Raw genomic sequence first — 26,601 nt, forward strand, 5'->3', positions numbered from 1 at the left:
CAACAGGCTTTTTGACGGTCAGAAACAGCGGCAGGGAGAGATCTGCGGGCAAAAAAAAGAGTGTTTTTATTTTGAAAAAAAGGGTTAAGATTAGACGGGCAAAATAATGGCGCGGACTAATTGGCAGATTAAAATTAAGGGAAAAAAAACGTTAAAATACGCTAGCGGCACCTATCCCTGGCCCTGAACGAGTTTACAGTTATTAGTACGTTGTTAAACACTAAAAAAAAAATTTGTTATGTAACAATAAAGATTGGAACCCGTAGCATCAGCGTGGCAGCTGTCAACTATGCCACAGCGCCATGCCTCAGCTACACTTACTGTGTGCATAAGCTACCTATTCAATGTGTGACACACAAAGCAATTTTTGTTTGGGATGTGCGGTCCTGGCACAATGGCGGTTATCGGCGCTCTGTATTCTGTCGGTCCCGGGTTCAAATCCCGCCACCTCTAATTTCCAAGCACTCCCTTCCCTCCATGCTCTCCTCCCACCACCCTCTCCTCCCACCCACTTCATCGTTCAAGATTCAAGATTCATCTCAACGGATTCAAGATTCTTCGTCACATTGGATTCGCAGGATTCTTCATCTCATCGGATTATGCAAGATGCGGATTATGCATCACATCAATCAAAAAGAAAAAGGCTACTATAAAGGGGCTAAAGAAATGGCACCACACTAAATAAAACATACACATACACTTACACGTATACAGACGTTTCACATCGATCTGTAGTACCGTTCACTACACGTTGAAGGTCGACCCACAAACTGAAGGTAGAGAAGAGGTAATCATAGCTCGTAGGTTATTCGTAAGTTCTCCCCATGGCCAATAGGTTCATGGATGCAGGCAGCTAATCATCGAGTATGTGACCCTCTCCGATACTCGCAAGTTTTTGTTGGTTTCTTACTGTGTCTAAGACCAGTAGGGCGTATAGTAGTGCGGCTAGCAGGTAGGCTAGTCGTCCATTAAAAATTCAAGTAGGTATCTAGAATGTAATATTGTCCATTTTATGATAAGTGAATAACCTACTTCCAATGATATCGGAACTTCTTGATCACAGACAGCAATACCGGTTAGCATTATCTTCTGCGGTTCACCTCAATAAATGATACATGGCGGTAGGTTCATTTCGGATAACATACTTTAATATTGCAATAGATTTAGGAAGTCGGATGAAACACAACAAGCGTTTCGACTGATTTGAAGAATTGCGAAACAGTAGGAGTTGGAGCAGATACAATGGCTAGTTTGCAGCGATTCTGAAGTGCAATTTGCGAAAATAAAACAAAAATGAAGGCCAACATGTTTGCAGATGCCAGATATAGAGCTTAATGTTTTTAACGAACTTAGAAACCATATAGCTGCATTTGATTTTTCATGTCGTCCATAGTGGTATCTCCAAACTGGGCACTATGCTTTTGCATCAGCTTGTAGATAGCTTCCATTTGTTCACTTTCAACCCTTTAAAATAAGCAAGGAAAAACGGCAAATCATGAAAAGGTTATTATCATTTATGGATTAAATAAGAACTTGTTATTTTTATTACTGTTTTTCCAAGAGTTTTACTTCTTCAGGAAGTTTTTCTTCCAATTGTTTGGCCAATTGTAGAGGTTTTCTTGAGCTCAGAAATTGAATTTCATCAATTTTTTGCTCCTCTGCAGTTGGAGGTGAACAGGGGATGATATTTTTCCCATTCCAAAGACATGTCAGTGTTAAACAGATAATGGCAAAGACGGTAGAGATGAAGTAATAAACGGATGTATCTTCCCAGAAAATTGTCAACATGGTTTAACTCAGATCACAGCTTTTTTTTCGAGATGAATATTCTAATTTAAGCTGTGGTATTAGGGGAAGGAAAGCTTGTTGGTTGAGATACTCAAAAGCAGATTGTTGTATCCCTTTGAAAGTTGTGTGAATGTTCTCACTATCGTTATCCTTAATGGCTTTTGATAGGTTTTCAACAAAAGCCCTGTTGCTCAGGCAGCCATCAACCCTATCTTCAGAATCAGCTCCTATGGCAATATGCTTTTCAAAACACTCACTTATGGCAACCAATCGATGCTGTTGATTATCTGGGTTTGAAACTATTTCATCCACAGAGTTGTAGAATGTCCAATACTTGTTGAATTCAGGATGTTGGTTCAAGTATGACTTGAAAAAGATTTGACCTTCATCTGAAGATATCAAAGCGCTAAGTGTGCACTCCCGCACAACCTTCTTCAGGGTTTTCGTTGGTATTGATTTCAGATCCGGATCAGCCATCAACCCTCTACAGTATTTGAATAGCGGTTATATAGTTAAGCGATTTTCCTGCTCCTGGAGATAATGATAAGTTCTAGAAGGTTTAAGAAAAAATGTTTACCGCCAACCTTCTTGTTTAATTTTTATGGATCACTTCGTATAGAACAAATTTTGATCGCGTTGGGTGGAATTTTTCACGTTGACCGTCCAGCAACAAACTATTTATAAAAGAATGGGTTGGGCTTTTTTCTTCCACATTGTTTTGGTTCAATTGAGCTAGCAAGTAAGGGAATCTAGCGGACAAAAGCTACAACTCTATCTAAATTTTAAACTTACGTCAAAACTCGATATCACATTCACGAGACGTTCAAGTACACGAATAGAAGACTGTTAAAGCACGTAGTAGTTTTAGGCAAAAAAAATGACGAGAAGTGAATAATTAATATGTAATACGCATTCTTGCATAACATGAATCATCCCGCTTGATGGTGGTACGCACAGTAGTATGCATAATCTATAACTTTTTTTTGTCAAAACTGACGGTTTCCAGGCCAACTCATTCAAGTGAGTCGACTAGCCATTCGCATTCAATGTGGTGATAAATTATGAATAGCTGTGATCCGCCTGGCTGACTTAACCACCATAGTTCGCGTCCATCTTTGAGCTATTTCCGAATGCGATTTGAAAGATATACAGACGGTGGTCTTGGTGTTATCGATCCAGTGAACCAGTAATACCTGGATTACACTGCGGTTTTGTTTTTTTAGAATAAAACTTTATATCCATTCCCCAAGTCAAATCTGTCGTAAATTTATTGTTGATCTGCAGGGAATGATTACGTTGCCAATAATGCGTGTTGAAAAAAGACGGGGAGTGGCAGTACACAAAGCCGTTTATTTCGTTTCTAGGAAATCAAAGTTACATAAAAAAACACACATCAATGAATCGGGGAGGGGAATGTATTTGTCGAGAATGGGTAAAAAAAGTGTGAAAAATTCTCCACCGTGCATCAGCGTATTACATTACTTTACTTCTTTTCCTATCAAATATGCTGAAAAAGGTTTTTTTTTTTATAATTATTATTATTATTCTGGGCCGTATATGAATAAACAAACAAAAAAGAAAAAGAAGCAGTACAGGGCCACAGGAGGAGCAAATTTTGTTTTTGTCTGAGGGAACTGCTGGAGAATGGATCCTTTATTTACACATCGGCACAATGGATTGTGGCCTGTAAGACCCCCAATCTTTAAACTACAGAAAAATGGGATTTTTGTTATTGTTGCTTATTATGACGACAAATCTGGTTTCTAAAAAAAAACAATCGAACATGGAAAACAAAATCTGCAAGAGAGCGCATCGTCCGGATTAAAACATACTGTCGATTCGCTTGTTGGAACATGAAATTTTTTAAAAACGGAAAACTGCATAGAGAGAAGGCCGTCGAGTCATAAAAAAAACGATCCTTTTTGTTTGTATCGTGTTTCACTTTCTTCTTTTAGTAATTGTACGGTCCGTACTGCGATCCGTAGGCGTAAGGTCCTGGATAAGCGTAGCCATAAGCATACTGCTGCTTTTGAGGATAAACTGCCGCGGGGAGAATCACATGAAACGAAAAAGAAAAGCATGAAACATCGTCAGTCCATTACACCACTAGGAAGCTTCGTGATCAATTAGAATCAACGAGACTGTGGGTGGGTGAACGCACGGGAGCGCAACGCTATCTTAAAAGTTTTTTTACAACTCAGAAAGAAGAAGTTTTTTTCTTTCTTATTCCTACGTAACCCGTCTGCCATCTGGCGTCTGTTTTTTTTCAAACGTCAGACGTCTTGATCAAGCCCTGCTCTTTCACTAACAATGACATGACACTATGTAGTACCCGCGTTTGTGCTACAACGAATCATCACGACCGAAATCCCCCTCCCCCTTTTTTTGCGTGCAAAACAAAGACTGACAGTTGTCTGCTTATGGGAGCTGCACAACATAGTAAGACAGGATGTGCAGCTCTGATCGTGACAGCTCGACTTCTCACGGTAGTTTTTCTGCTTTTTCCCCCCTTCTTGTTTGACATTTTGAAGGGAGAAACAAGAACAATCAAAGATGGAGGTTTAAAGCTATAACTAGAATGGCATTGAGCACTAGATAAAATTTAAAAAAAAAAATGTTACCAGGCATGAGGTACTGCATATTGACGGCCTCTTCCTTCTCGCGTTCGCGGCGCAAGCAAATGGCAGCGCAGGAGAAGAGGATGGACGAGATCAGGGCGAAACCGACACCAATCCAGGCAATCATGTACGACCTGTTGACGTACACGATAATGGATTAAACATTGCACTTAAAAAAATGCAGAGTGAAAGGCGGGTTTACCAGTCGTAATCGATTTTGGAAGCATCTTTCAAGACCTGCAAAATAAAAAGAAGATAACTCCCGTTAATAAATTGGCAATAAGCGCCTTACTGTAAAGTTCAAGTTTTTAGTGTTACACCGTCACACAGTATCGTATAGAGAAACAATCCAAATAAGGTGGGGGAAAAAGAAACGGGACGATCCAAGTCCTGGCCAAAGTTGATTAGGGTAGCCGAGTAAATCAAATCAAGTTTCTCGCGTGTGTTTCTTTTTCATTCCCATTGTCTTTTTTTTCCAAGTTTTATAGGGCAAACATACTAGCGTGACCCCGTAGCGGAACACTTCTTCTTTTACGACCGGTAATTTTCTTTATGCTAACAAATTAATACCGTTGGATGAAGCGAAAATTCGGGTAAAGGTAAAGTCAAAGAAAATATCGCAAAACCTATTATTTACGGGAAAAAAATAGATATATGTGTAACGGGGCAGTCAACTGTTATTGGGTAACAAAAAAAAAAAGAGTAGAACCACTCGATAGACCGGTTCTTAACAATGAGGTCGAACGTGAGTCGCCAGCATGGCATTTCTTCCTCCCCTTCAAAAACATCAAAGTTGATTTAACAACTTCTTCCTTGTCTCTTTTACATCTTTTTTTGGATACATTATTTCGATGCACTGAATGGACAGGCCGCACGGAGAAAGACGTGACAGGACACACAAGAAATCGGGAACAGACACACAAAGAAAAAATGTTTTCGATTTAATTCTTCACCTTGGGGCGGAGGAACTCGCGTTCGCCCACCAGTTTCTCGTTCTCGTAGAATTCGACGCCGTGCCACAGACCCATGCCGCCGGCGCTAAACAGACCTGAAAAATGTTTAGAAAAAAACAAATACATTTCTTTATAATGAAAAACAAACTTTTGTTCCATCCCTCATTCATTCTCCGTTTTGACGATGAATGCATTAAAAATAAAAAAGAGAATCTAGATCAAATTTCACGACCCTTATTTTTCTGTTTTTAAACGAACGACAAAAGTTCAAAGCCCTTGAAGCCAAAAATTAAACGATTTGAAACGAAAATACTTACAGGCAAGAAGCATGAGGATTGCGGTACTGGTAATGTTGCCCGCTCCGCGGCGCCAGCAGCCGACGACGCCCGTCCAAAAGGCCACAAAGTCAAAGAAAAAGGACACGATGAAGAGAGCAATCATGGCGCGGCCCATATCTAATTTTTTTAACGATTAAAAATAATTATGAAATTGTCTGTAAAGATGCGGTTGAGAAATGTAAACTTACGCAGTCGGGCCATAGCATCTTCGCTGAAAGATTTCGTGTCGCCCTTGTTGTCGGGAATGTAATAATCGATGTTGGTGCAGATGGTCTCGACCGGCGAGCGATACGTCTCCACTATATAAAATGCAAGTTTTTATTTTAAAAAGTCCAAAGCGTGAAATTAAAAAACAAACAAACAAGAAAACGAGAATTTCGGGAACGACTTGTACAAGACAGGTGGGTTTCTGCAGACTGAATAAAAACGAGAACACCATTTCCTGTTTCTAGCCCGCATCCGATGCGTAACGTCCATATACAAAAACCAAACCTGACAGCCAACCAGGAACTAGTCGACCCGTCAATAATATTTTTTCGTGAGCGTTCAAGTTTGCACCCAAGCAATTTAGAGCGTCTACCATAAATTACAGTTAACTCGACCATTGCACACAAACAACACGAAAGACGACGGTCATTTTCATTGTTCTACCCTTTCAAAGTTTTGTCACGGGGAAAGCAGCGGTTTGTGCTCAATTCAAACAGCGTGACTTCTTTTGTTTTATTTTTCGGTTGCTTAACAATTCATTGTTGGATTCCTACGCAATTGAAAAATAAATTTTTCATTCTACTGGGTCACCGAATTTATATAGTCGACTTTCTTAGCGGTACAATATCCTCTTGTTCATCTTCTCCGCTGAATTTCGTGTTTTTCTTCAAAGGTATCCATTAGCAAAAAGGAAATTGAATTTTCTCAAATGACTCGAAGAGCACTCGCGGATCTTTTCGAGTTTCTCTTGTAACCCCGAAGATCCATGCCATTTGCCACAATTGTAGGTAGGAGAAAAGATTGAAGTACACCCAATTTAGCAGAGAGAAAGTGCGGAAGAGGAGCTCATTTTTTTACTCTTTTCGCTCTAAAAGTCAGGAATAAATCAAGTAGACGTCTAAGTGCCCGACATACACCGTAGATGCCCTTAATTTTTTTCACGTACAAACTAGCCAAAGGGGGTCATCTTCTACAACAACCATCTACGTGCAATTGGTTTCTTTTAAAACCCCGTTATCTTGACCTGCAAAAAGAAAAAAACTAGACGAATATGAAGAGAAATTCTATACAATTTTATAAAAAATCAAATCCCTCCTCTCGAAATTTGGCGGCTAAAAAAAAAAATTCTTGGAAATCAAGTACACCTTCTTTTTTCTCACACTATTTTTTTTTCGTGTCTAGCCATAGGGGATGTCTCACGCAAAAAAACAAACAATTCGAGAGAGGGAAAAGAGAAGAATTTGTTCGACCAACAATTGTAAAGGTGTGTGTTTTATGTTAGAAAACCGTGTGTCTGACCTGAAAAACAAACCAAAGTCCAACTTAGCGGCATTTCGTTACACAGAGAACCGGATGACTCTACACAGCTGTTCAGTTACTTTGGAAACCTTATAACCCAGTTGTAAAAAGAAAAGAAAAATATATTGAACAAACAAAATCTTTTCGGCCCACAAGATTATTCTGTTTGCTGTCGACCTTTTTGTTTCTATGCAAAGTCTATTGAACCTGACAAGAATTATTTTCGAAACATTTGATAAACTAAATTTAACGTGGGCATCTTATTTTTTTAAACTCGCCATCGGGATACAAGTCATCTAAGGTTTTAAAGATCTTATTAGATAAGACCCAAATATTTAGTCCCGTACCGCGAGCCTTTTACATGGAGGTTGTAACCGCCCTTGAACTTGAGTGAATTTAAAAAGGAGGGTTTTAATGTTTTGTTGAAGAAATACGACATCAAATGTTTGGCCCAAGTCTCTTAATAAGTCAAGCCTGACGAAACCAATTCTTATTTAACAACTTAAAAAAAAAAGAATGTTCGCTTTATATTGGATGTTACGACCGAAAAAAATAAAACTCCCGAGAAAAAAGAAAATAAAATTCCAAAAGACCGCCAAGGTTTTTTTCTTCCCGGGATTCTCCCACTCCACCCACCACATCCTTTTCAACAGATTTTTTTTTCCTTGGTTCGACACATACCTAGAAAAACACTGACTCGGATCTCCACAAAGAGTAGTGAAAACCACATTTTTCCCTCGGTCAATTATAATTCGTTTTAGAGCGAGCTGCAAGGTTTTCGTCTGAGAACCAATAATTTTTTTTTTCCAAAGGAATGTTAACGAAGACATTGGATACTTTTTTAAACGCATGGTGCTACTTGGAGCCACTTTCGTTATTTACACGTTTTAATGGCATAATAGTCAACAGGTCGCTGAACTGTTTTTTTCCCAAAATTCTTAAGGTGTTTGTTGTCACCCTCCATTACATTTCGAGATTACCCAATCGCGACCGACCATTTTTTTTTTTTAAGCCAAGAAAAAGAAGAATTGTAAAACAACATTCAAAATATAAAAAAAGGTACTGACCTCCTTTAGGAACTTTCTTGTCGTCAAAGCAAATACGGAAGAGTCCTTTGGTTCTGGAGAAATATAAAATGTTGCTCTCCAGTTCACCTTGCAACGCCAAATCGCCTCGTGTCACCTGAGGCTGTAATCAATCAACAACAAAAGAATTGCAGCCATTTTCTTACGAAAAAAAACAAAACAAAACAAAAACAAAATGTTGATAATACATGTGTGGGTGGTTGGGTATGATGAGGTTTCACGAGAGAAAAAAGAAAATGCAATCACTCTAGACACACCTCCAGCAGATAAGTTTGCAATTCAATTTTTCCAACGTTCGTGACACTTTGATTTTAATGGCTGCCACTAGACCGAGCCGTGAAGAAACTTGAGGTTTCTTTTGAAAGAGAAAATAACGTGGCGTGCATCAATCTTTCATGCTAGTCTCTTCTTTCTTCATTTACAAAAGAAATGAAAATAGTATTCGCCCTTCTTTTCTTTTTGTTTCTCGCTTCAAGTGCCAACGCCCTCTACATGCACGCCATATGGCGCCATAGGTGCGAAGCAGAACGAGCCGCCATATTAAAGTCAAAGAAGCGAACAAGAAAATAACCACAACAAGAAAAACCTTTTTTACCCAAAATAACAAATGAGTAATAATAAAAAATAAAATAAACTTACCTCGAGTTTCAGACGATCGACAGTAATCCGACTCCAATTATCCGTGGAGAAGGCGATCGCGATCAACGCCACTGAGATCACGGCGGCGATCGTGGCCAACGAAAGCGTGTAAGCCGAACAAGGCATCTTCTTCTTTTTGCTTCGTTTGAGTTTGGCTTTTTTTTTTACTACGCTAATAATTCCGTTTCCAGTTTGGGTGATGGTTAAGAGTTTTTTGGTTAACGATATTCCATCAACGCCTCTCCCACATTTAGAAGCAAAAAACAAAACAAAAAACAAGATGGCGTACACTCAAGGTGATTGACGACGAGGAATTGAGACACAGATCGACGAGGATCTTCCAAGAAAAGATTTTCGCGGTGCCAATGGAACGAAACTTTCAAATCCTTTTCTTTTACGAAAATGATGGAATGAAGAGTTTCTTCAGCAAATTTAAAATAAAATTAGACTAATAAAATATCCTGAGCTAATAGGCTTCGTTATTCGAGGAAACAACGAATTGTGCAGTTCAGCCAAAGGAAAAATAAAAACTGAAGAGTTTCAAGAAAACACTTGCTGAGGGCTTCACAGTTGCTGGACGACTGGTTTTGGGTCTAGCCGCCCCGAGGAATAGTTTGGCTCGATGCCCTCAACTCCCTCCCAAAAAAAAAAAAAAAAAAAAAAAAGAACACCCCCACCTTTTTTTTATATGTACCTGGAGATTCTTGAATGTTTTTTCTCCCACTTTATGCCTCTCGGCTCTTTTTCTCTTCCTTTTTTTATTTCTTTCTCTCGAATTTACCCGCCCACATTCCACCTCTTCACCCACCCATCCACGAGTTGCCTTCGGGAAGGAGATAGTCCACCAGGTAAAACCACCTGAGGCTACCTTACCTGGCATGTAATTACAATTCATATGAACCTTGTTCTTCTTTTCTCCTAGTTTTATCTCCTTCTTCTACCATTTTTCTTTTCCGCTTCAAGGCGTCCACCTTCTTTTTCATTTATTTCTTCTTCTTCTTCCTTTTCGTCGTTTCCAAGAAATCTTCCTGCCCTCAGGTGAGTAACTTCGGAACAAGAGGAACGAAGTACAACTAGGAAGACCTACAAGAAGGAGTTTTGCTTCCGAGGACAACACGAATTGTTGTGACGGTTTTTTAAAGGCTCCTCCGGAATTTTTCTGGTTAGAGCTTTTGAGAGCGTATCTTTCCTGTCGGTTGCATTCATTCCTTCATTCTGTTCCTCCTCCATATCGGCATGAAGAAAGAAAAAAAAAATTTATATTCACGACCGTGAGTGGGAGGCGGAGTCATCCGCATTTGAGGATGGGTACATGACGCTTCCAAGGACTTTTTCTTTTTTTTTCCGGAGTGCAATCAACCAGCAGATGCCATCCACCTCGTAAAAAAAAGAATTTTTCAAAGAAATTTTCAAATAAAATGGACATCAATTCAATAAAGGACACGCACGAACGCGCAAAGAGGATACGTCCAGCTCGTGTGCTTTACCATTGGTCTGTGTGCAGGTGTGTATTATTAGCCTTGGACGGTGCGTGATTTTGTGATGCGCGAAAAGAAGAGTGGGAGGACGTTCGTGAGCCGTTGCGTACGACTCCCACGTCCATCCGTGTCATCCTACTGTAAACGTAAAACAAAGAATTTATTTTTTTTGAATAATTTAAAAGGTTTATACCAACGGCCGGCATTGCGCTGCATTTTGCCGATGGGCGGTTTTTGGTTTCCACTTGATTGGAAAGAATCCGTTAAAGCTACCGACATGATGAAATGTGTCACCCATAAAGAAAAAAAAATGGGTAGTTGTTTACCAAATGCAAAGGTAGATGGCGGTAGGCGACGACGCATTTGAATTTCAAAATAAATACGATTTCTTTTTTACCCTGCAAATAAAATAAAATATAAAACTAAAATTAGTAATCGTTTTATCGCACACGAAAATAATATAGGCAAACAACACGAACACCGGGAAACTGTAAAACTTTGTTTAAACAAAAAAAAAAAGAGAGGGAGCGAAAACAAGGAATGTTTAGAAGCACAATACACTCTTTGGCAACAGGCCGTTTCTCTTTTGTTTGTCCGTTTTCTTTTGTCTTAAAAATAAAATAAAAAATTCTTTTTTCTTTCAAGAGAAAGGAAAAAGAAATGTATGCGCACGCGCACACACACCAACCGAGTCGGCGCACACCGTTTGTCTCACTCTGTGCGTAGATATATATAACAGAAGAAAAGCAAAAAGGAAACCAATGTCTGCGTGAGTGAGAAGAAGAAGAAAAAAAAGGAAAGGTCTACAAAAGAGAGACGAGATCCTTGCAAGAAAACGACTCCTCGCTACAAGGATTTTGTAATTCCCCCCTCTTTTTTTGCGCACGTTTTGGCTCCCCTGCTCTTTCTTCTTATATTTATATATTTCCAGTGGTTGTGCGTGTGTTCAGTCTCCGTTCAGCGGCTCCGGCAACGAGTAAAAGTTTTTAAACGTTCCAGTGCAACAGCTGTTGTCAACTGAAAAAAAAAAAAAATTGTGGATGGAATTGATTGTCATCGGCCAGCCAAGGCAACTGGCAACAACCATATCAACAAGCCATTAACAATTTTCAAGAAAAACAAAAATAAAAATTCAATTATAGGTAAAACCTTTCCCTTTTTTTTTTGTGTGTGTTAATTATTTTTCATATCAAATAAAAATGTCGTAACAACAACAAAAAAAAAATGGTTGTCCCATTTTTGTTGTGAGGTTCTTCGTCCTGCGCAAATGGATTACAGTTTTGATATATAAGGGCTGAATCATGTTAAGAGTGTGTCGACTGTAAATATTTTAGATACACACACACCCGCGCCCTGTGGCGTGATAAAGACTTTTGTTTCTTATCGAGAAAAAGTTTTCAAGCTGGCCTTTTAACTCACGTATCGAGAACGGTATCGCTGCCGTGGATGTACCACATCATCAGAACGTCCAAAGTGTTTTCTTTTTCTCTTCATGTCTAGTAAGAGATATCCGTTTTAGCGCGAACCACCATGAAAAAGTTTGCCTTCGTTTCTCCTGCCATGGAGCTGAGAATATCAAAATCACGGCCCACCCAATGTACGAGCCATTAGCCGGACGGGATTCGCAGCTAATGAACAATTTATGGATCACACAAACGCAAAGAAATGAAGACTTTCTCCATAAATAAATACATAAAAAGTCCTAAAGAAAGGATTACCTCCGTCGCCCGTTTCCCTAAATCAGAGATCCATTGGCCAAGTCTTTGTTTCCGAATGCGAACGTAATAGATTACTATTTACAGTAGGGAATAGGCCGCCACTAGGATCTTTAAGGTGTTTCATTTCCCTATAAGTAAATGTTACGATTTTCCCGACCTTACATCCGCAGAGTCCTCCCCCCTCCATGTGTGTATCAGACACTCCATTTCCCACCTCCACTTCAGTGGGGGGGGGGGGTGCTAGGAGGAAATCGATTGGACAGTGTGTGTACGTGGAGAGACCAGTTGGCACTGAGCGTCCACAAACCTTGTTTTAAAAAGAAATGATTGCATAGACGTTAGAAGTCAACGTAATAATAGCTAAAAAAAAATAATGGATTTGTGTGATTATTTAGAAAGGTTGACTTTAAATATTAATTGCTTTGTACATGTTTCGAATAGAAAAAGTAGATTTACATACCATGTCGTCGGAGCCGAGTGAAACGGCTGCATTGTCAGGATTGGAAACGGTTCGTTTGAAACGTCCCGGCCATCGACAGACGAGACGTCGTGAACGATGTCGCCCAACGTTCGGATGTTTGATGATTACCGTCGCATTCACTCTACTCGGAACGGCTGTAATTATCCATTCCTGCCATTAAAATAAAATCATTTATAAATAACTGTTTACATTTAAACAAGGCTTTATCAGCTTCCATTTTTACTGATTATTGGGAGAGAATCGATTATAATGTCAGTTCGATTGACGCTATCGCTCGACGCAGTAACGGAACTCATCGGCTTACTTGGCTCTTTAACAAAACCGTAAGACTATTATGTTACTCCATCTTTATTTCTTTAATACATAGACGTCCATTAGCATTGCCGCTGTGACTCATCGCTATCGCCTGGGGCGCGGGATCTCTCTTTAATGTCCTAGGGAATGGTTCCATAAGAACATACCTCCCCCAAAAAAAGTTGATAATAACATTGCCTATTATCCTCTTTAAAGAAGTAAAGGATCCGTGAAAACAAAACTGTGAACTACTCTCCGTCCACGGTTGCACATATAACCAAGAAAAAAAAATTTGGATAGATTATTTTAAAAAATACGGTTTGCAAAAATACGAAAGAATATGTAGTAAAAATTCCCTTTAGGCAACCTCAGGGGCATCTATATGTCTGCATGTCTGATGAGTTTGTACAGGATCAATATTACGATCCCCCCCCTCCACCACCACCACCAAACCACCAGTGTGTGGTTACATGGCACAAGACGAAGAATAATATTTTCCTCTATTTTAATCGCCGTGCTAGGTGGTGTTAAGCCACTCACACACGCGCGGCGGGATTTTCAATGACGTCGAAGAATATTTGTTTATCAAAAAAAAAATATCTTTTAATTGAAACGAACAGTCACCAGCTGTCGTTCACGCAAAGCGAAATGAGATGCGCGGCATAAGAATTAGCAATAACAAAATAAAAAATCTTCGATTTCCCGTAAATAGGTGGCGCGGATCCTGTTAAATCCATTGACGTCATCATCTTGGCCATCGACCGCCAATGCTAAATTAGTTCGAGTTCCATCTAATTTTCACCTGGCCAAACGAAACGCCAGCGAGGGCCTCTCATTGGATAGGCCGTTCGGTGCCCCAAATTACGTCCAGTTCGCCTCTATCGACCGCCAGGAGGAAGTATCCAAGGTACGCGTACGCTCCATCATTCATTCATCACGACCACTACCACCACCCAACAACGGGAAAACAAGAGGATGAGCAAGATCGATGAGGCAGCGCCAAAAAAAAATTGATCCATCAACGTTGTTGATTGGACGACGTTTTCTATGTTTGATCGAATAACTTTTTATGTTTCTTTTGAAACAAAAAAAAACGAATAGATAAGATGGAATGGATTTAGTCATCCGGATGAATCGTTCAACAAGTCCCGCATTCTCTCGAGACGTAAGAGAAGGCACGTGATGACAACACACGAACGAAAGAAACGCTCCCGCCGCCGTCCAGATTCTTTGTTCTATCTGATCCCGCTGCACGGCGGCATCTGGCATCTTTGTGTCGATCTGCAGAGTGGGTCTCTTTCTGTTTTTTATTTATGTCTGTGTACATAAATCCCTCGTTACTTGATCCCCCCGGAGGATAAAAAAACACGCAACGGCCATTACAGATCCCTCCGCACAGTGGGATTTAGCTAAATATAACTATAAACTAAATAAGGAATTTTTTTTTTATTATTGGATTTTTATCTATTCATCTTTCATTTCCCTAGGCAAAACGAAAAAAAATTACAACCCATAAAGTTGATTTAAACCGTATTTGATACAATGCCTGTTAAATGAAAAATGAATCATTTAAAATTCCTTTTGATTTCAATAACCTCTTTATTGCAAAAATTCCTAATAGTTTTTATCACGTTACATTTTTCACGCGTGAATTGGCCATTCACGTACCGTTTTGCGCATCTTCAATTCAAAATCAAATAACTGGCTTTTCCCGTTTCTTTACATCAAAAGATTATAATCGTTTAAATAAAAAAATGCAACCATTTTTCTTCGTATAGACGACCAACTGAGAATGTTACAAGAAATGGGACTGGACCGTGAAGCTTGTACGGAATACCTCTCTACGGGAGCAGCTGCAACAGCCTCGGGCATCGAGAATGACGCATTTCGTGTGACGCCAAACTACCTAAACCATCACGTTCAATCCAGTAAGTAAAATAAAAATAGATCACGGGAAAGAAGTTTCCTTAATTACTGGACTGCATGTTTTAACCCCCCTCCCCCATGAGGACTTAGAAAAATATCAAAGAATTCACGAGAAAACGTTCTATTTATTTGTAGAGATGCACAATTTATCGATCTCCTGCGCCATGGTCTGTGTGATCCTGCTGGCATCAGCGGCTCTGCTCGGAACTTTCGGCATCATGAAGCGTCAAATCAGCGCCGTGCTTATAACAGGAGTCATGTACATTTTGGCAGGTATTGTGAATTTGCATTTCTTTAGGCTAACGCAAACCTTTTTTCGTGGAAATAAGAAGAACTTTTTTGGGGGAAAAGAATTAAATTCGCCTTTGGCGTCTCTTTCCCATGTTTTTCAGCCCTCTTTGCCGTTTTCTCGCTCGTCATCATGCACTGTAAGCGCAACACCCGGCGTGATACCGGCATCGTCGACGACCCGTTAGTGAATTCAACCGAGTACAACGAGGCTCGCATATTCACCAACAGCTGGTACAATTATATTTCTCTATTTGCATTTAAATAAAAATGACGTCAAACTAACTCCGTGTTTGTTTGTCAACGATAGGTCGATGCTACTCGGCTGGGCCGGCTCTGCGGTCATTTTCGTCGCCAGCCTCTTTTGGCTATTTTTGGCAAAGGTCATGCGATACAGTCAACTGACGTTCTTTTTCTGATACCTCGGGATTTTTAATTATTGTTCCTTTCCATCCAAAAAAAACTAAGTCACGCTCTACCTACGCCCGTTACTAACCGTTCTTTATTGTAACGACGTGGCTCTCTTTCGCCCTCAATACTTATATATTTAAACTGTATGACGCCAAATCATGCCAAAAAAAAATATACGTTTACTTGTTATATTTTACAGCCCTTCTTTTTTTGAGAAAAAAGCAATATGCAAATTCAGGATAATGGAGAAATTCTGTAGCCTTGTGCTGTCACTTGACGTACGAGACGAGATTTATAGTTGCGGGTAGCTGCACGGTTATTCATCAATCAACAAGTTATTTTTTATACTTGAAAGAATTCTTGATAGATGGGTTTTTATTACAAAAAACCTCTGAAAGGCTTCGAGTACGTGTGGTAACCATGGCAACAAGAGCGATTACGCTGTAAAAGTGTCACACCGTCACTATTGCTATAATGATGACGTTTCGGCTGACATAGACACGAAAAAGAAATGAGAAAGACGACGAGCAAAAACTGTTGAACGAGTTTTCGTCAACGTGATGTAATTCTAGACAAAAGCTGATAGCGATTAAAAGATCGGTCATACGCGACGTGGCTTCGACGAATATAAGTTGTGTTCAATACAGTGTGCTCAACTTTATCTTGTGAACTTTACGTAATAACGGTACGTAAACGCGAACCTTATTCCAATTCTATAAAAAAATCTAGTGATGCAAGATTTATTTGGAATCAAAACGAAGATTAAAGTTAACTTATCGTTCACCAGAAAATGTCCACTTAAAAGACCCACCGAACAAAAGGGAGACGGCGAAATAAACGGACATGAGCCTGTTTAGCTCAGTGGTAGAGCGCTAGTCTCGTATAGCGGAGAAAGTGCAAACTAGCGGTCATGAGTTCAATCCTCATAGCGGGCAAAGTTAATTTTATTTTATAAAAAGATTTTTCGTTATCAAATTTTTTTTCTTTCTACTCGTTATATCACAAGATTAAAATTCGAAAGTTTCGACGCGTAGGAATCAATTTTAAACCAAATACGTTGGTAACTAACAGAACAAGTTTGGAATTTGGACTTACCCTTGGAAAGCAGTAGAGGATCACCAAGCCACTGGTCACAGCTGGACACGTTCGGTAAAATAGGTCAAATCTTGCGAAAAACATGGCAAGGCCATGCCAATGGCCGACTCCAATGTCCCATTACGAATAATTGTTGAAATTGTTGGATAATGGGAGAACGTGAATATAAAACCACGTGCCAAACACGCTTTGGCTAATTACAACAAACACCGTTTGGCCTTTATTGTTTTCTCTCCTTTTTTTTTGTTTTTAACACAATCAAAACATGGTCCAGAACAAAGAAAAACGTGCAAAGCAAGAAGCCCAATCGTGTTGGTTTCACCACTGTTTCAACTCTTCTGTGTTAATTAGTCTAATTATGTATCTATGGTTCCACGCTTTGTGCTAAAAAACTTGGCACGTCAGTTAATTGTTTTTAATCTTTTCCCATTCTAATTACGCGTAATTGACAGACAATAGAAGCAACTCAGAGCTCGACGAAATCGCGAATGGCTCCCTCCAAATTCAACCACCACGTTCAACGATGCCGCATGTTTGCAATTACGCCAACACATCAAAAAGGATAATTTTAATTTCCCTTCATTTCTCATGAAAAGAAATAAATAAAGAGTACCATCATAATTTGGACAATAGAACGTTCTTATTATTTTTTTTTTCTTTTTCCTTTTTTTTTTTTTTGCTGTTTTGCATATTTACATTAAGAATTACAATTCACCAGCGTATCAGCGAAGAGAGGAGCGGAGGTAATAAAACGAATTCTTTCTGGTTTTAACACCAATCGCATAACTTTACAAACAAAAAGGGAGAAAAGAAGAACAAGGAAATCAATGGATGAAGGAAAAAGACGGGAGGCAGTTATTATGTAGACAGGTTGTATCGATTAATAACACGTACGCAGCATTCTAAACGTCATTATTTTTTAACTTTACACGCGTTCAAACGAATAGAAAGAAAGAGAGGCAGGGGGGAGGCACGCAATAAATCGCTTTTAGTAGCAATTATAATCGCAATATCGGAAGCTTTGACATGGAAAACAATAAAGAATTACATTTTCTTTTCATCAAATTAGTGGCCATCTGATCGAAACACGAGCACGCTTCATTAGAAACAATCTAAACAATTCACGCATTCTGAGACATTCCCAAATTGCTAAGCGTTTTTTTTTTCTCGTATTTTTTTTTTCATTTTTTTCTTTTTAAAGGAACATCGATTTCACGACGCTCTAATAAGTGGAGGATAATGAATAATAACATAAACAACCAAGCCAAGGCAAAAAAACGTTAAAGAACGCGGGAGCGAGCAAACACATATCTCGTACAACAATAATGAAAAACAAGCTTTTTTAAAGGAGGAAGGGATGGGACACTGGTCAACTTCACTATAAGACTGGTCAATACATATAGAGAAGGAGGAGATCATTTCCTCTCTTTCTCCATTGGTAAATAATAGGGTGACGGACGTTCTACGTGTTAATCCATTTTTCTTCTCCATTTTTTTGTGTCTGTTATTGATCCATTGAATACAAACGAGTTAACAAAACCGCATTTTGTCTGCTGTGGTGGTGTGGAGGTTCTTTTTTAAATAATTCACTCATTCCCATTTTTTTAAATCAAAATAACATTTTGAAAAATGATAGAACGGGCGCGATAAATCCTCGCATCTAAAAAAACGGGGACAAATGAGAGTCACGGCAAAAGAAAGAAAAAATCATCTGGATATCGTGGAATGTTGGAAAACTAAAGAAAAAGAATATTATGAATTGGTGGGCTCGAATTGTGTAAATTAAAAAAAAATTAAAAATAATATCGCGTGCTCAATCGCACACACTAAGGTATTTTTTTTTCTTTTTTAAATTTTAACCTGACAGGATGATGGGGAAACCGCAAAAAAAACCACACAACTGTGGCAGGGCAACCAAAATCATTTTGTTTGTCTCGTTACCCTGATTTTCAAGGCTTTAACTCTCACTTTCTTCCATCTCCTGTGAGAAACAAATCTATCATTGTAGTTGCCATATGGCCAGAAATGAAGAGAAAGTAACAATCGATTAGAGGCAAGGTAGCGGTGAATTCAATGAGCTACTGGTCTCGCGCAGGAGAAGATTGCGTGTAGATGAATGGTTTGATTTTTGAGAGGGGTGGAAATAGCAAAAAAATAACAATGAATTGTTAGGCTGTAAAGTCGAGCCTATCCCAGGACAAAGTGTTACCCAGTCCTGTGGGCAATTTCATGTCAGTATCCTCCAATGCAAAGAGATCCGTGTAAGGATCCGAGGACAAACTGGAAAAGAGCGGGTCGCCCGATATTTGCTGATGGGGCAACGTCGGTTGATTCAGCTGATTCAACTGGTTGGACGTGTGCGAAAAGCTCTGATGCGGCTGTTGTACCAAATACGGATGCTGATCGGACCCCAGACTGGAGAACCCCGACGTGGATGATGACGTCGACGAGGCCACAGACGAATTTGAAGACAGCGGCAACGATGGAGAACCATTTAACGGTGGCAATAGCGTATCGAGCCAATCGGATACATCCATCTCCATGGCCGTCACTTCATCGTTGCGTACATCAGCGGCCGACGAAGGCGTGACGGTCGGCCCTGTCGAATGGTTCTCGTAAACGCCTAGCTCCATGGCCTCACCTAGCGAATCTAGGTCGAGATTGAGGCCAAGCTCGTTGATGTCTATGTAAGGGAATTTGATCTCGGTAGCGGAGACGGCTGGATGGGAGAGTGGCTGTTGCTGCTGGTGCTGTTTAGTCAACAAATGCGATGGAAGTGGTGGAGGCATAGGTGGAGGATCACGAGGCGTCGTGGGCGTTATAGGATCGTGAGCGGCGCTGGGAGGCAGCTCCCCGTTGCGGATAAGTATGTCTAGAACGTCATCCACCAGTTGCGATTTGATAGACACGCGAGGCTTTCCGGCCGACGTAGTGTTGCCCGGCTGCTGGAGCATGCGGGATGCTTCACTGTAGTTGGGCGGAGGAGGTCTCCGAGGATGACACGGCTCGGACGATGGTTCAGACGGCGAAGGCGATGCGAATTCTGGAACATCGCCAGATGATTGTGACGACGTTGTTGCATTGTTACGGGACGTTTGCAGTTTGGCCGCGTTCCGGTTGGCTCGGGCCGCCATCCGACTCGATGTGGATCTGCCCGATGTCGCCGGAGAACTCGGAGGTCCTTGCTGCTGAATTTGCTGTAATTGTTCCAATTGCAGTTGAATCTGCTGCTGCTGGAACTTGAGCTGGAGGTGTTGCTGCAACAGGTACTTTTGTTGCGACTTTGGATCGTTGGACGTTGTCGCATTGGCGACTTGTTGAGCTTCTTCCTGTGCCGATGCTGCCGCTTGTTGCCTCAGCATCTGTTGCTGTTCCAGCAGCACGCGCTGCTCCTCTTGCAACCCGCGTACCAAGTCATCGATTTGTTGTTCTACCGGCTGTTGCGGAAGCGGTGGCGGTGTGGGCGGAGCTTCCAATTTGATTTCCGCTGCATCCAGCGTGTTGGAAGAGGCATCGTTCATCTCAATGTCCATGTCCATGTTGATGACGGAAGGTGGGCGGACGGAAGCTGGACTCGGGGACATGGAGCACGATGCTGCCGAGCTGGTCGGTGAAAGAGAAGGAAGTAGCATGTCGCTGCTGCCCGCCCGGAAGCTGCTGATGCTTCCGTCCAGGCTGCTGCATGAAACACGGCGCGAGGCATTGCTGGTCGGAGGTGATGGCATAGGACCCACGTCGTCGGCCATCAACATTTGCGCAGCTGGCTGTGGCTGTTGTTGCAATTGGCTTTGCGATCCGCGTCGAGATAAAGATCGGCTAGCAGTTAGTGTTGCGTCTTCACCGACAAACGGCCGGAGTCGATCGATCAGTTGCGGTTTTGAACCGGACACGGGCAAGTTACGCTTCTTCAATTCAGCTTTTAAATCGCTCACTTTCATCTCTTCTAGCCGGACTGTGATCCGTGTCGTGCTGCTTGGCGTAGCAGACATGACGGATGTTATGGATTCACTCTGCGTACTAGGAGCCGGTGAAGGAGCCGCTGTGATGGAAGAGGTCGATGACGGTAGAGAGGCGGACAAAAGGGAGGCTGCATCTTCCGTTGCTGCGGCGGCGTTATGTGCCGATGGACTACTACAGGGAGCTTTGGCCGGTAAAATGATTTGTGGATATTTATGTTGCCACTCCAGCTGCCACTGGAGGAACAACTGTTGTTGCTGGAGCAAAAGCTCGTAAGACGTTTCCACATCCGAAGGGACGGGTGGCTGTTGCTTTTGAGCGTTCGGCGGACCCTTGTACTCGTGGAATTTAATGGTGCGAGGCTTAGGTGGACATTTCTGCTTCGACTTTTTCCGGTTGCGATTTTTGGATATGTCCACAGCGGTTTTGATTACTACTGGCAATGAGCTTGAGGAAGAAGGCACAACTGGAAGAGGAGGAGGCGGCGGTGGAGGGACAGATTGCTCTACTTTCTTCTGCGGTTGCCGAGTAGGCATGGGCGGAGGAGGAGGTGGAGATGGCGCCACCACCAACGATGTGGCCGGTGATGCAACAGAGCTGAGCGATCCAGGGCTTGATGCTACTGTCGCAGGGCTTGAAGAAGGCCCTGCTGTCGTACCACTAATGCCCGTCATACCTCCATTGCTTAGGCATCCATCCAACGATCCGTCCTGGCTGGGCGACAATGCACCTTTTAAAAAAAATTTTTAGATTAAATTAAAATAAGAACGAGCAACATGAAAGGGTATTGTCCTATTTTACCCTCTGAACTGCTATCGTCCCCTTCGGGCGTAACGTAGCGAATAGGATGTGACGGTCGGATAGCTGAACCTTCACAAGTCGCTCGAAATGAAATTTGGCCCTCTGCATGAGATCAAAAGAAAGCGTTTAAAAAAAATGCGCAACATAATGGAATGAGTTTCTTTTTTTTTTAACATTCCATACCTTTAACAGCTCGCTCAACGTTTTCGTCCGTATGGAGGATGTTTTTCTGGATCAACTCCAACGGCCCAGGCCTGTGAGACAATTGGTCATTGAGCGAATCGGCCAGACGGGCCCGTTTTAGCATACGCTGACGTTCAGCCAGCGAAGGATCCACTTTGCCAGTGTCAGCTGATGTTAAAAAAAAAAAAGAAAACGTTTTTCTTCAAAACAATGCTGTAATCAATTGCAATTAAAAATATATACCTTCGAGGATGTGTTGGCGTATGAGCTCAGTCCTGTCCGGTCTGTGTTGAATTTTGTGCTTAAGCAGGTCACCCATTTTAGCCCGCTGTAGTTTCTGTCGTTGTTCGTGGAACGAAGCTGGAATTTTTAATGCTGTCCATTACGCAAGCCACAAAAAAGAATGTCATTAACGGAAATGAAGCAGATTGAAAAAGAATGCCGTATCACTTACGCGGCATTATTCCTTGGTCCACTAACTGCATGTAAGGCCGTCTCATCATCAGCTTCACTTTCAGGGCTGCAAAGAGAGAACAAACACAGCGTGAATGAAATGCGGCGAGAAAAACTATGTTGCCATCGCAAATGATTTCTCATCAAAGTGACGCTAGCACTGAGACGGCGCCAAATGTTTTCCAACCATTTTCTTTATATCGAAAAAATGTGTTACTTCATATCGTCAACAAATAGCGGATGAAACATTTTGGCTTCCCATCCTGTGCCAACCACACCAGCCCTTTTTTTTCAAAACATAATGACTATCATAATCTCGGTTTTAATGAAACAATACGATCTAAAACGGCGTCATTTTGTCGTTTGGTTTTGTGGTGATTCGACAAAATCGCAACGTCGTTACGATTTTTTTTTTTTAATGAGGTTGATTTGCCCTAAAGCGTTTATGACCTGCGACATTTTTTTTTTCGGCCATTATAAAATTCATTAAAAAACTAGAGAGAAAGTTGTAAAACTATTTCTTAACGGAAGTAAACAAATGCGAGAGTCTCACATTGTTTGTTGCGGTCCATGCATTTCTGGAGCGGCGAGTCGTCCACCCTGGGCGGCGAGGAGGGCGCCTCTGAATCGGATGAGGAGGAGTCTTCCGACTTGTCACTGCCTCCTTCGTGCTCAGACAGCATTTCGTTGTTCATCCGGTCCTTTGGTTTTTACGTCATTTTTAGTTTTGTTGATTACGAAACATTTATCACCTATTGCACAATAGATAGCTCCTTTTTACACACCTCAAACCAATCTGGATAAATGGAGACAAGGAAATGGAGCAGGTCCCGATCCAAATGGACCGTCCAACGTCGATCTTCCAACGAATGCGACTCGCAAGGACCGCCGCAATCTAGTTTTTTAAAAGAACATGAAAAAAAACAAAAGGAAAGTGGTTAGTCCAGAAATAATTGCCATCCCTCAGGGTGTAATTCTTTTAGTTTGCGACGAAACACACATCAAACATGCTACTGCCGGACACGTTGAAGGAATTGCAAGGTCGTGTCCGGAATAACCAGACAACCACAGAAAAAAAAAGGGTTTCGCTATTTTCGATCCGCTGCGTAGTGATGACTCTGTGCTTATCGTGGATCTATTCTTGTGACCTTGCAAAAAGGAGAAAATTTTTTAGAGGTCCGAAATTTCCTCGACCTATTGCCAAACTATTGGAGAAGGAGAAAAAAAAAATAGGGCAAATAAATATAAACGGGCGGATCCAAAGGTAAAACGTCCGGACAGGATCGACAGGCATCCCCGCCCAAAACGACAAAACCCATTTATTTTAAAAACGTTTTTTTTTTGTTTTTTTTTTTTGCTGATGACATCAGAGTCATAGGGGGAAACAAGAAGGAAAAGAAAAACACGGCCATCGCGTCAGCGGTATTAAGTGGCATTGGAATCAATGGCGTGTCCCGAAATAAGTCGTCACGGCCAGGAAAAAACAATAACTGGATAAGAATTTTGTCTGCGTTATTAAAATGACTAACAAGAACAGCAAATGTAGTTTTTAAAAATCAAAGAAAAAACTATAGATGTTAAACGAAATATTTGCATACTGAGTCATCTGACGGTCTGCTTTAAGCTGTCCTTCCACCGTACCCATCCGACCCTTTTGTGTTTGTCTTCACCCCAAACGTAATGGAACTGGCAAAGAGAGAGAGAGAGCGATGAACGTAGCGGGAACACACAAGGTAACATTTAAGGAAGAAGTTGACGGATGGGTTTGAAAGTGAACGAGGGCGGCATCAAATAGGTCAATCGTGTGCAAACACATCCGGTGGCTGATTTGTTTCAAGGATGAGAGAATTTCAAATTGGTTCCCCATTATTTTAGGAGATAAGAAAAATACTCAACGGCCGACGTGAGTTATAAACGAGTTAATCGAAGCATCCGAAACTCACGATTGGATTTTTCTCACGTTATAACGTCTATTAAACTAACCTGTTCGCATCGGAAAAATGCTGTTTGCTTGTTTGTTTCGCTTCGAAAATCTACAGGAAATTCTATGACTTTGAAAATTCTAGAACAATGCGGATGACTTTTCTCGCCATCCTTCGCCGCACTTCCGTACCCTCTGCCACTAACACTGTTCTTCTCTCTTGGCCAACTCTTTTTTGTTTTCCTCCTTTGTGTGTGTGTGTGTGTTTGGGTCGGTTTCGTTGAATCTGACTGGGGATCGCGTACAACGTCGGTAAAAATACATTCGACATGCCCAAACAAACATTCCGGCGCCGTCGGGAGGCGAGTATATGTACACACACACACACACCCACACACACAAGAGTGAAGAATCTATTTCCCCTTCTACCTAATTTGAAAAATAAAAAAGGGAAGCATTTTCCTCTTGTTGAGCAAGGCGAATATAATTAGGCTAATGTGTCTTTGAGAGGCGGGCTAAATTTAAAACCTGGCTAGCCATAAAGAAGGAAAGGGCGAAACAAAAACAAAGTCTCTAGAAGAGATTTTGCGCTGTGTTGAAGAAGAGGCTCTCACCACGGCAATAGGAGCAACTAGCGGCAGCGTGATTGCCGAAAGTTGTTGTTGCGACAGTGTCCGTCAAGGTGCTCACAGGCATTTGAGTGGGAAATCGACACCAACGGGACAAGGGGAGGACGAAAGAAGGGATTTTCCAGTTGTATGTTTCAGCAATGTAGCCACATGATTAGCAAGTCGAAGGTGGAAGCGCGTAGGAGGACTGCGCTGATCCGTGCCCGACACGCGGGCGCCTGCGACTGTCGACTGGTGGATGATGGTCGGACATAGAGGGGGGACAGGGGGAGCTAGCCCAGTCGAAAGAGATGACTCCGAAATTATAAAGAAGAAAAAGAAATCTAAGCCAGTGATGCCTGGGTAACTATTAACAAGCTAAGGACGGACGGGAAAATTCGACTACGGTTGTGGCTTCCTTTTTCACGTTGAGGCTGTACTTCTTTCCCCCCCCTTAAGCTCCGGGCAGCAGACGCGTTTCGTTTAAAAATAGAAGCAAGGCGTCGTGATCGTTGACGGTCTGTACGGGCGTCGGGACGATAGTAGCCGCGCTGAATGTCTTGCCTGGAAGACAAACAGCTGCCAGAATGGAAGGGATGAATTTTTTCATCACAACTGCAGAGCTTGGAGAAGGGTGTGAGCTCTTTTTGTTTTACCCTCTTTCTCTACAATCGTGCACACAATAGAAACTGAGGCACAGCTGCACAACATCCAGACAACAGCACTTGATCGTTTCACATGATAAAACACACCTGTGTTTTCAGACCACAATTTCCCTGACTGATTATTGACTGACTATGATTGTAGATAGAAAGAGTAATGGCCCAAGTTGTAAAGTATCTTAGTCTAGCATTCTGGGTTTCAACTAGACTAAGCTGTGTGGTAAAGCACCTTGATCGTATAAGATATCCACCTCAGCTTGTACTGGTAGACCACCTCACAGCATCTATAGACTTGGCAAAATGGATGCCTATAAACAGTTTCACTAGGAACGGGGAGAAAGCACCAACCAAAAGAAATAAATATTTATCAGGCTCTTTTCTCAGCAGAAGGCCACCACCCCTCGCGACAAGACACCTCAGATTTTGTTCATAACATACACACGCAACACACACACACAGCAGCCAGTACAAGAGAGAGCCATAGCTCCTCAACCAAAACATGCTGGTAACAACTTACTGAATATTTCGCAGCCTGGTCGAGGCCGACGTTTGCCGAAAAGCTGCCACGATAGCCGAAGTTGAAAATCACCAAGTTACACAAAACAAATCCAATTTAACGTAGAAATTCCCTTTAAAACAGCTTTATTTTCACGAACAAACTCAATAGCTGTACGACTCCAGCTCCATGACAGAGGATTGACGTACGCAACGTTGCCGTTACTGCATTTCACTGTCCTCGAGCGCACAGAACCGTACGTCGGTCTCACGGGGTTTCTGTTGCTGAGTTTCAGCAAACGCAACCAACTTCACTCACGGCTCTGTTTCTACAACGCCATTCCACCACTCGAGTTTCTCAACTTGAACATGGTGTTGAGCGATGAAATATTCGTGGGGTCAAATAGAAACCACTTTGTCACAACCAAAGCTAGACGTGCTCGAGTGTTTTTGGGTTGCCGAAGCTCAAATGGAAAGATTGTAGCAGAACCCACTTTCGCCCAACGTTTTTTCACGTTATAGTCTTTTGTACTTTTCTGATAAGACAAGATACCCTTATAGTCCGTGTTTTTTAGCTGCTAGTCTTATAAGATAGAGCTGGAAAAGACCTACTTTTTAGCTTTATTTACGAACCCATTAAACCCGTACGGTTTTCAATAGAAATGTTTAACCAAATCCTTGTTCAGTTTTCTCGTAAATCTAATGCTTGTCCTCGTTTCGATCTTCTGCACGTTCCTGTCTTTAAAATACCCTCCTAAAGGACTTTGCGCTATACATATATTTGCACATCCGAAAATGACGAACAGTGTGTGCTGTTGTACGCCAGCATTATCGTCGTCTCGGATAACTGATGGCCCATTCATCCGACACGCGCTGAGCAGAACAATTAAACCCATATGCAGA

General features: G+C 41.5%; 4 protein-coding genes and 1 non-coding gene across 7 annotated transcripts; 2 read left to right on the top strand and 3 right to left on the bottom strand.

Moving 5' to 3' along the window:
- Positions 1-1,126: 1,126 nt before the first annotated feature.
- LOC130687973 (uncharacterized) lies at positions 1,127-2,492 on the bottom strand. Its single transcript, XM_057511014.2, has 2 exons — positions 1,550-2,492; positions 1,127-1,464 (listed from the first exon to the last, which is right to left on the bottom strand). Exons 1-2 carry the CDS (start codon positions 1,786-1,788, stop codon positions 1,350-1,352), a joined length of 354 nt encoding a protein of 117 aa, XP_057366997.1. The 5' UTR covers positions 1,789-2,492; the 3' UTR covers positions 1,127-1,349.
- Positions 2,493-3,326: 834 nt separating this feature from the next.
- Positions 3,327-9,471, bottom strand: LOC130687819 (uncharacterized). The gene is made up of 8 exons (XM_057510979.2): positions 8,928-9,471; positions 8,271-8,391; positions 5,886-5,996; positions 5,677-5,814; positions 5,360-5,454; positions 4,609-4,643; positions 4,410-4,540; positions 3,327-3,828 (listed from the first exon to the last, which is right to left on the bottom strand). Exons 1-8 carry the CDS (start codon positions 9,051-9,053, stop codon positions 3,740-3,742), a joined length of 846 nt encoding a protein of 281 aa, XP_057366962.1. The 5' UTR covers positions 9,054-9,471; the 3' UTR covers positions 3,327-3,739.
- A 1,871-nt stretch (positions 9,472-11,342) lies between these two features.
- LOC130686730 (uncharacterized) lies at positions 11,343-15,661 on the top strand. Its single transcript, XM_057509882.2, has 9 exons — positions 11,343-11,547; positions 12,565-12,740; positions 12,805-12,927; positions 13,611-13,805; positions 14,000-14,186; positions 14,677-14,826; positions 14,960-15,097; positions 15,217-15,346; positions 15,423-15,661. The coding sequence occupies exons 2-9, from the start codon at positions 12,585-12,587 to the stop codon at positions 15,529-15,531; spliced, it is 1,188 nt and encodes a 395-aa protein (XP_057365865.2). The 5' UTR covers positions 11,343-11,547; positions 12,565-12,584; the 3' UTR covers positions 15,532-15,661.
- Positions 15,662-16,370: 709 nt separating this feature from the next.
- Trnat-cgu (transfer RNA threonine (anticodon CGU)) lies at positions 16,371-16,458 on the top strand. Its single transcript is given in 2 exon segments — positions 16,371-16,406; positions 16,423-16,458. It is a non-coding gene; the product is annotated as a tRNA-Thr (tRNA).
- An 852-nt stretch (positions 16,459-17,310) lies between these two features.
- LOC130703339 (myocardin-related transcription factor A-like) lies at positions 17,311-26,577 on the bottom strand. 3 transcript variants are annotated; one of them, XM_057524818.2, is made up of 8 exons: positions 24,548-24,926; positions 22,798-22,907; positions 22,566-22,713; positions 22,014-22,079; positions 21,803-21,934; positions 21,560-21,727; positions 21,377-21,478; positions 17,311-21,305 (listed from the first exon to the last, which is right to left on the bottom strand). In XM_057524818.2, the coding sequence occupies exons 1-8, from the start codon at positions 24,627-24,629 to the stop codon at positions 18,787-18,789; spliced, it is 3,327 nt and encodes a 1,108-aa protein (XP_057380801.1). In that variant the 5' UTR covers positions 24,630-24,926; the 3' UTR covers positions 17,311-18,786. The 3 variants fall into 3 exon arrangements, with proteins under 3 accessions (XP_057380801.1, XP_057380809.1, XP_057380815.1); XM_057524826.2 differs by lacking the exon at positions 24,548-24,926 and adding an exon at positions 25,721-26,577 and having other exon boundaries at positions 17,312-21,305; XM_057524832.2 differs by lacking the exon at positions 24,548-24,926 and adding an exon at positions 25,294-25,408 and having other exon boundaries at positions 17,312-21,305.
- Positions 26,578-26,601: the final 24 nt, after the last annotated feature.

This window comes from Daphnia carinata, chromosome 7, assembly GCF_022539665.2.
Source record: "Daphnia carinata strain CSIRO-1 chromosome 7, CSIRO_AGI_Dcar_HiC_V3, whole genome shotgun sequence".
NCBI lineage: Eukaryota > Metazoa > Arthropoda > Branchiopoda > Diplostraca > Daphniidae > Daphnia > Daphnia carinata.

Bases quoted from the DNA above. Each gene is read 5' to 3' on its own strand.
- LOC130687973 (XM_057511014.2), bottom strand. From the start codon at position 1,788: ATGTTGACAATTTTCTGGGAAGATACATCCGTTTATTACTTCATCTCT. The intron at 1,465-1,549 runs GTAATAAAAATA...CTTATTTTAAAG, and splicing joins GTAAAACTCTTGGAAAAACA to GGTTGAAAGTGAACAAATGG.
- LOC130687819 (XM_057510979.2), bottom strand. From the start codon at position 9,053: ATGCCTTGTTCGGCTTACACGCTTTCGTTGGCCACGATCGCCGCCGTG. The intron at 4,644-5,359 runs GTGAAGAATTAA...TTTATTTTGCAG, and splicing joins GCGAGTTCCTCCGCCCCAAG to GTCTTGAAAGATGCTTCCAA. The intron at 4,541-4,608 runs GTAAACCCGCCT...GTACGTCAACAG, and splicing joins TCCAAAATCGATTACGACTG to GTCGTACATGATTGCCTGGA.
- LOC130686730 (XM_057509882.2), top strand. From the start codon at position 12,585: ATGTCGTCGGAGCCGAGTGAAACGGCTGCATTGTCAGGATTGGAAACG. The intron at 12,741-12,804 runs GTAATTATCCAT...CATTTAAACAAG, and splicing joins TCACTCTACTCGGAACGGCT to GCTTTATCAGCTTCCATTTT. The intron at 12,928-13,610 runs GTAAGACTATTA...TCCCGTAAATAG, and splicing joins CTTGGCTCTTTAACAAAACC to GTGGCGCGGATCCTGTTAAA.
- LOC130703339 (XM_057524818.2), bottom strand. From the start codon at position 24,629: ATGCCTGTGAGCACCTTGACGGACACTGTCGCAACAACAACTTTCGGC. The intron at 22,714-22,797 runs GTGTGTAAAAAG...TAAAAACCAAAG, and splicing joins TTTATCCAGATTGGTTTGAG to GACCGGATGAACAACGAAAT. The intron at 21,728-21,802 runs GTATATATTTTT...TTTTAACATCAG, and splicing joins ACGCCAACACATCCTCGAAG to CTGACACTGGCAAAGTGGAT.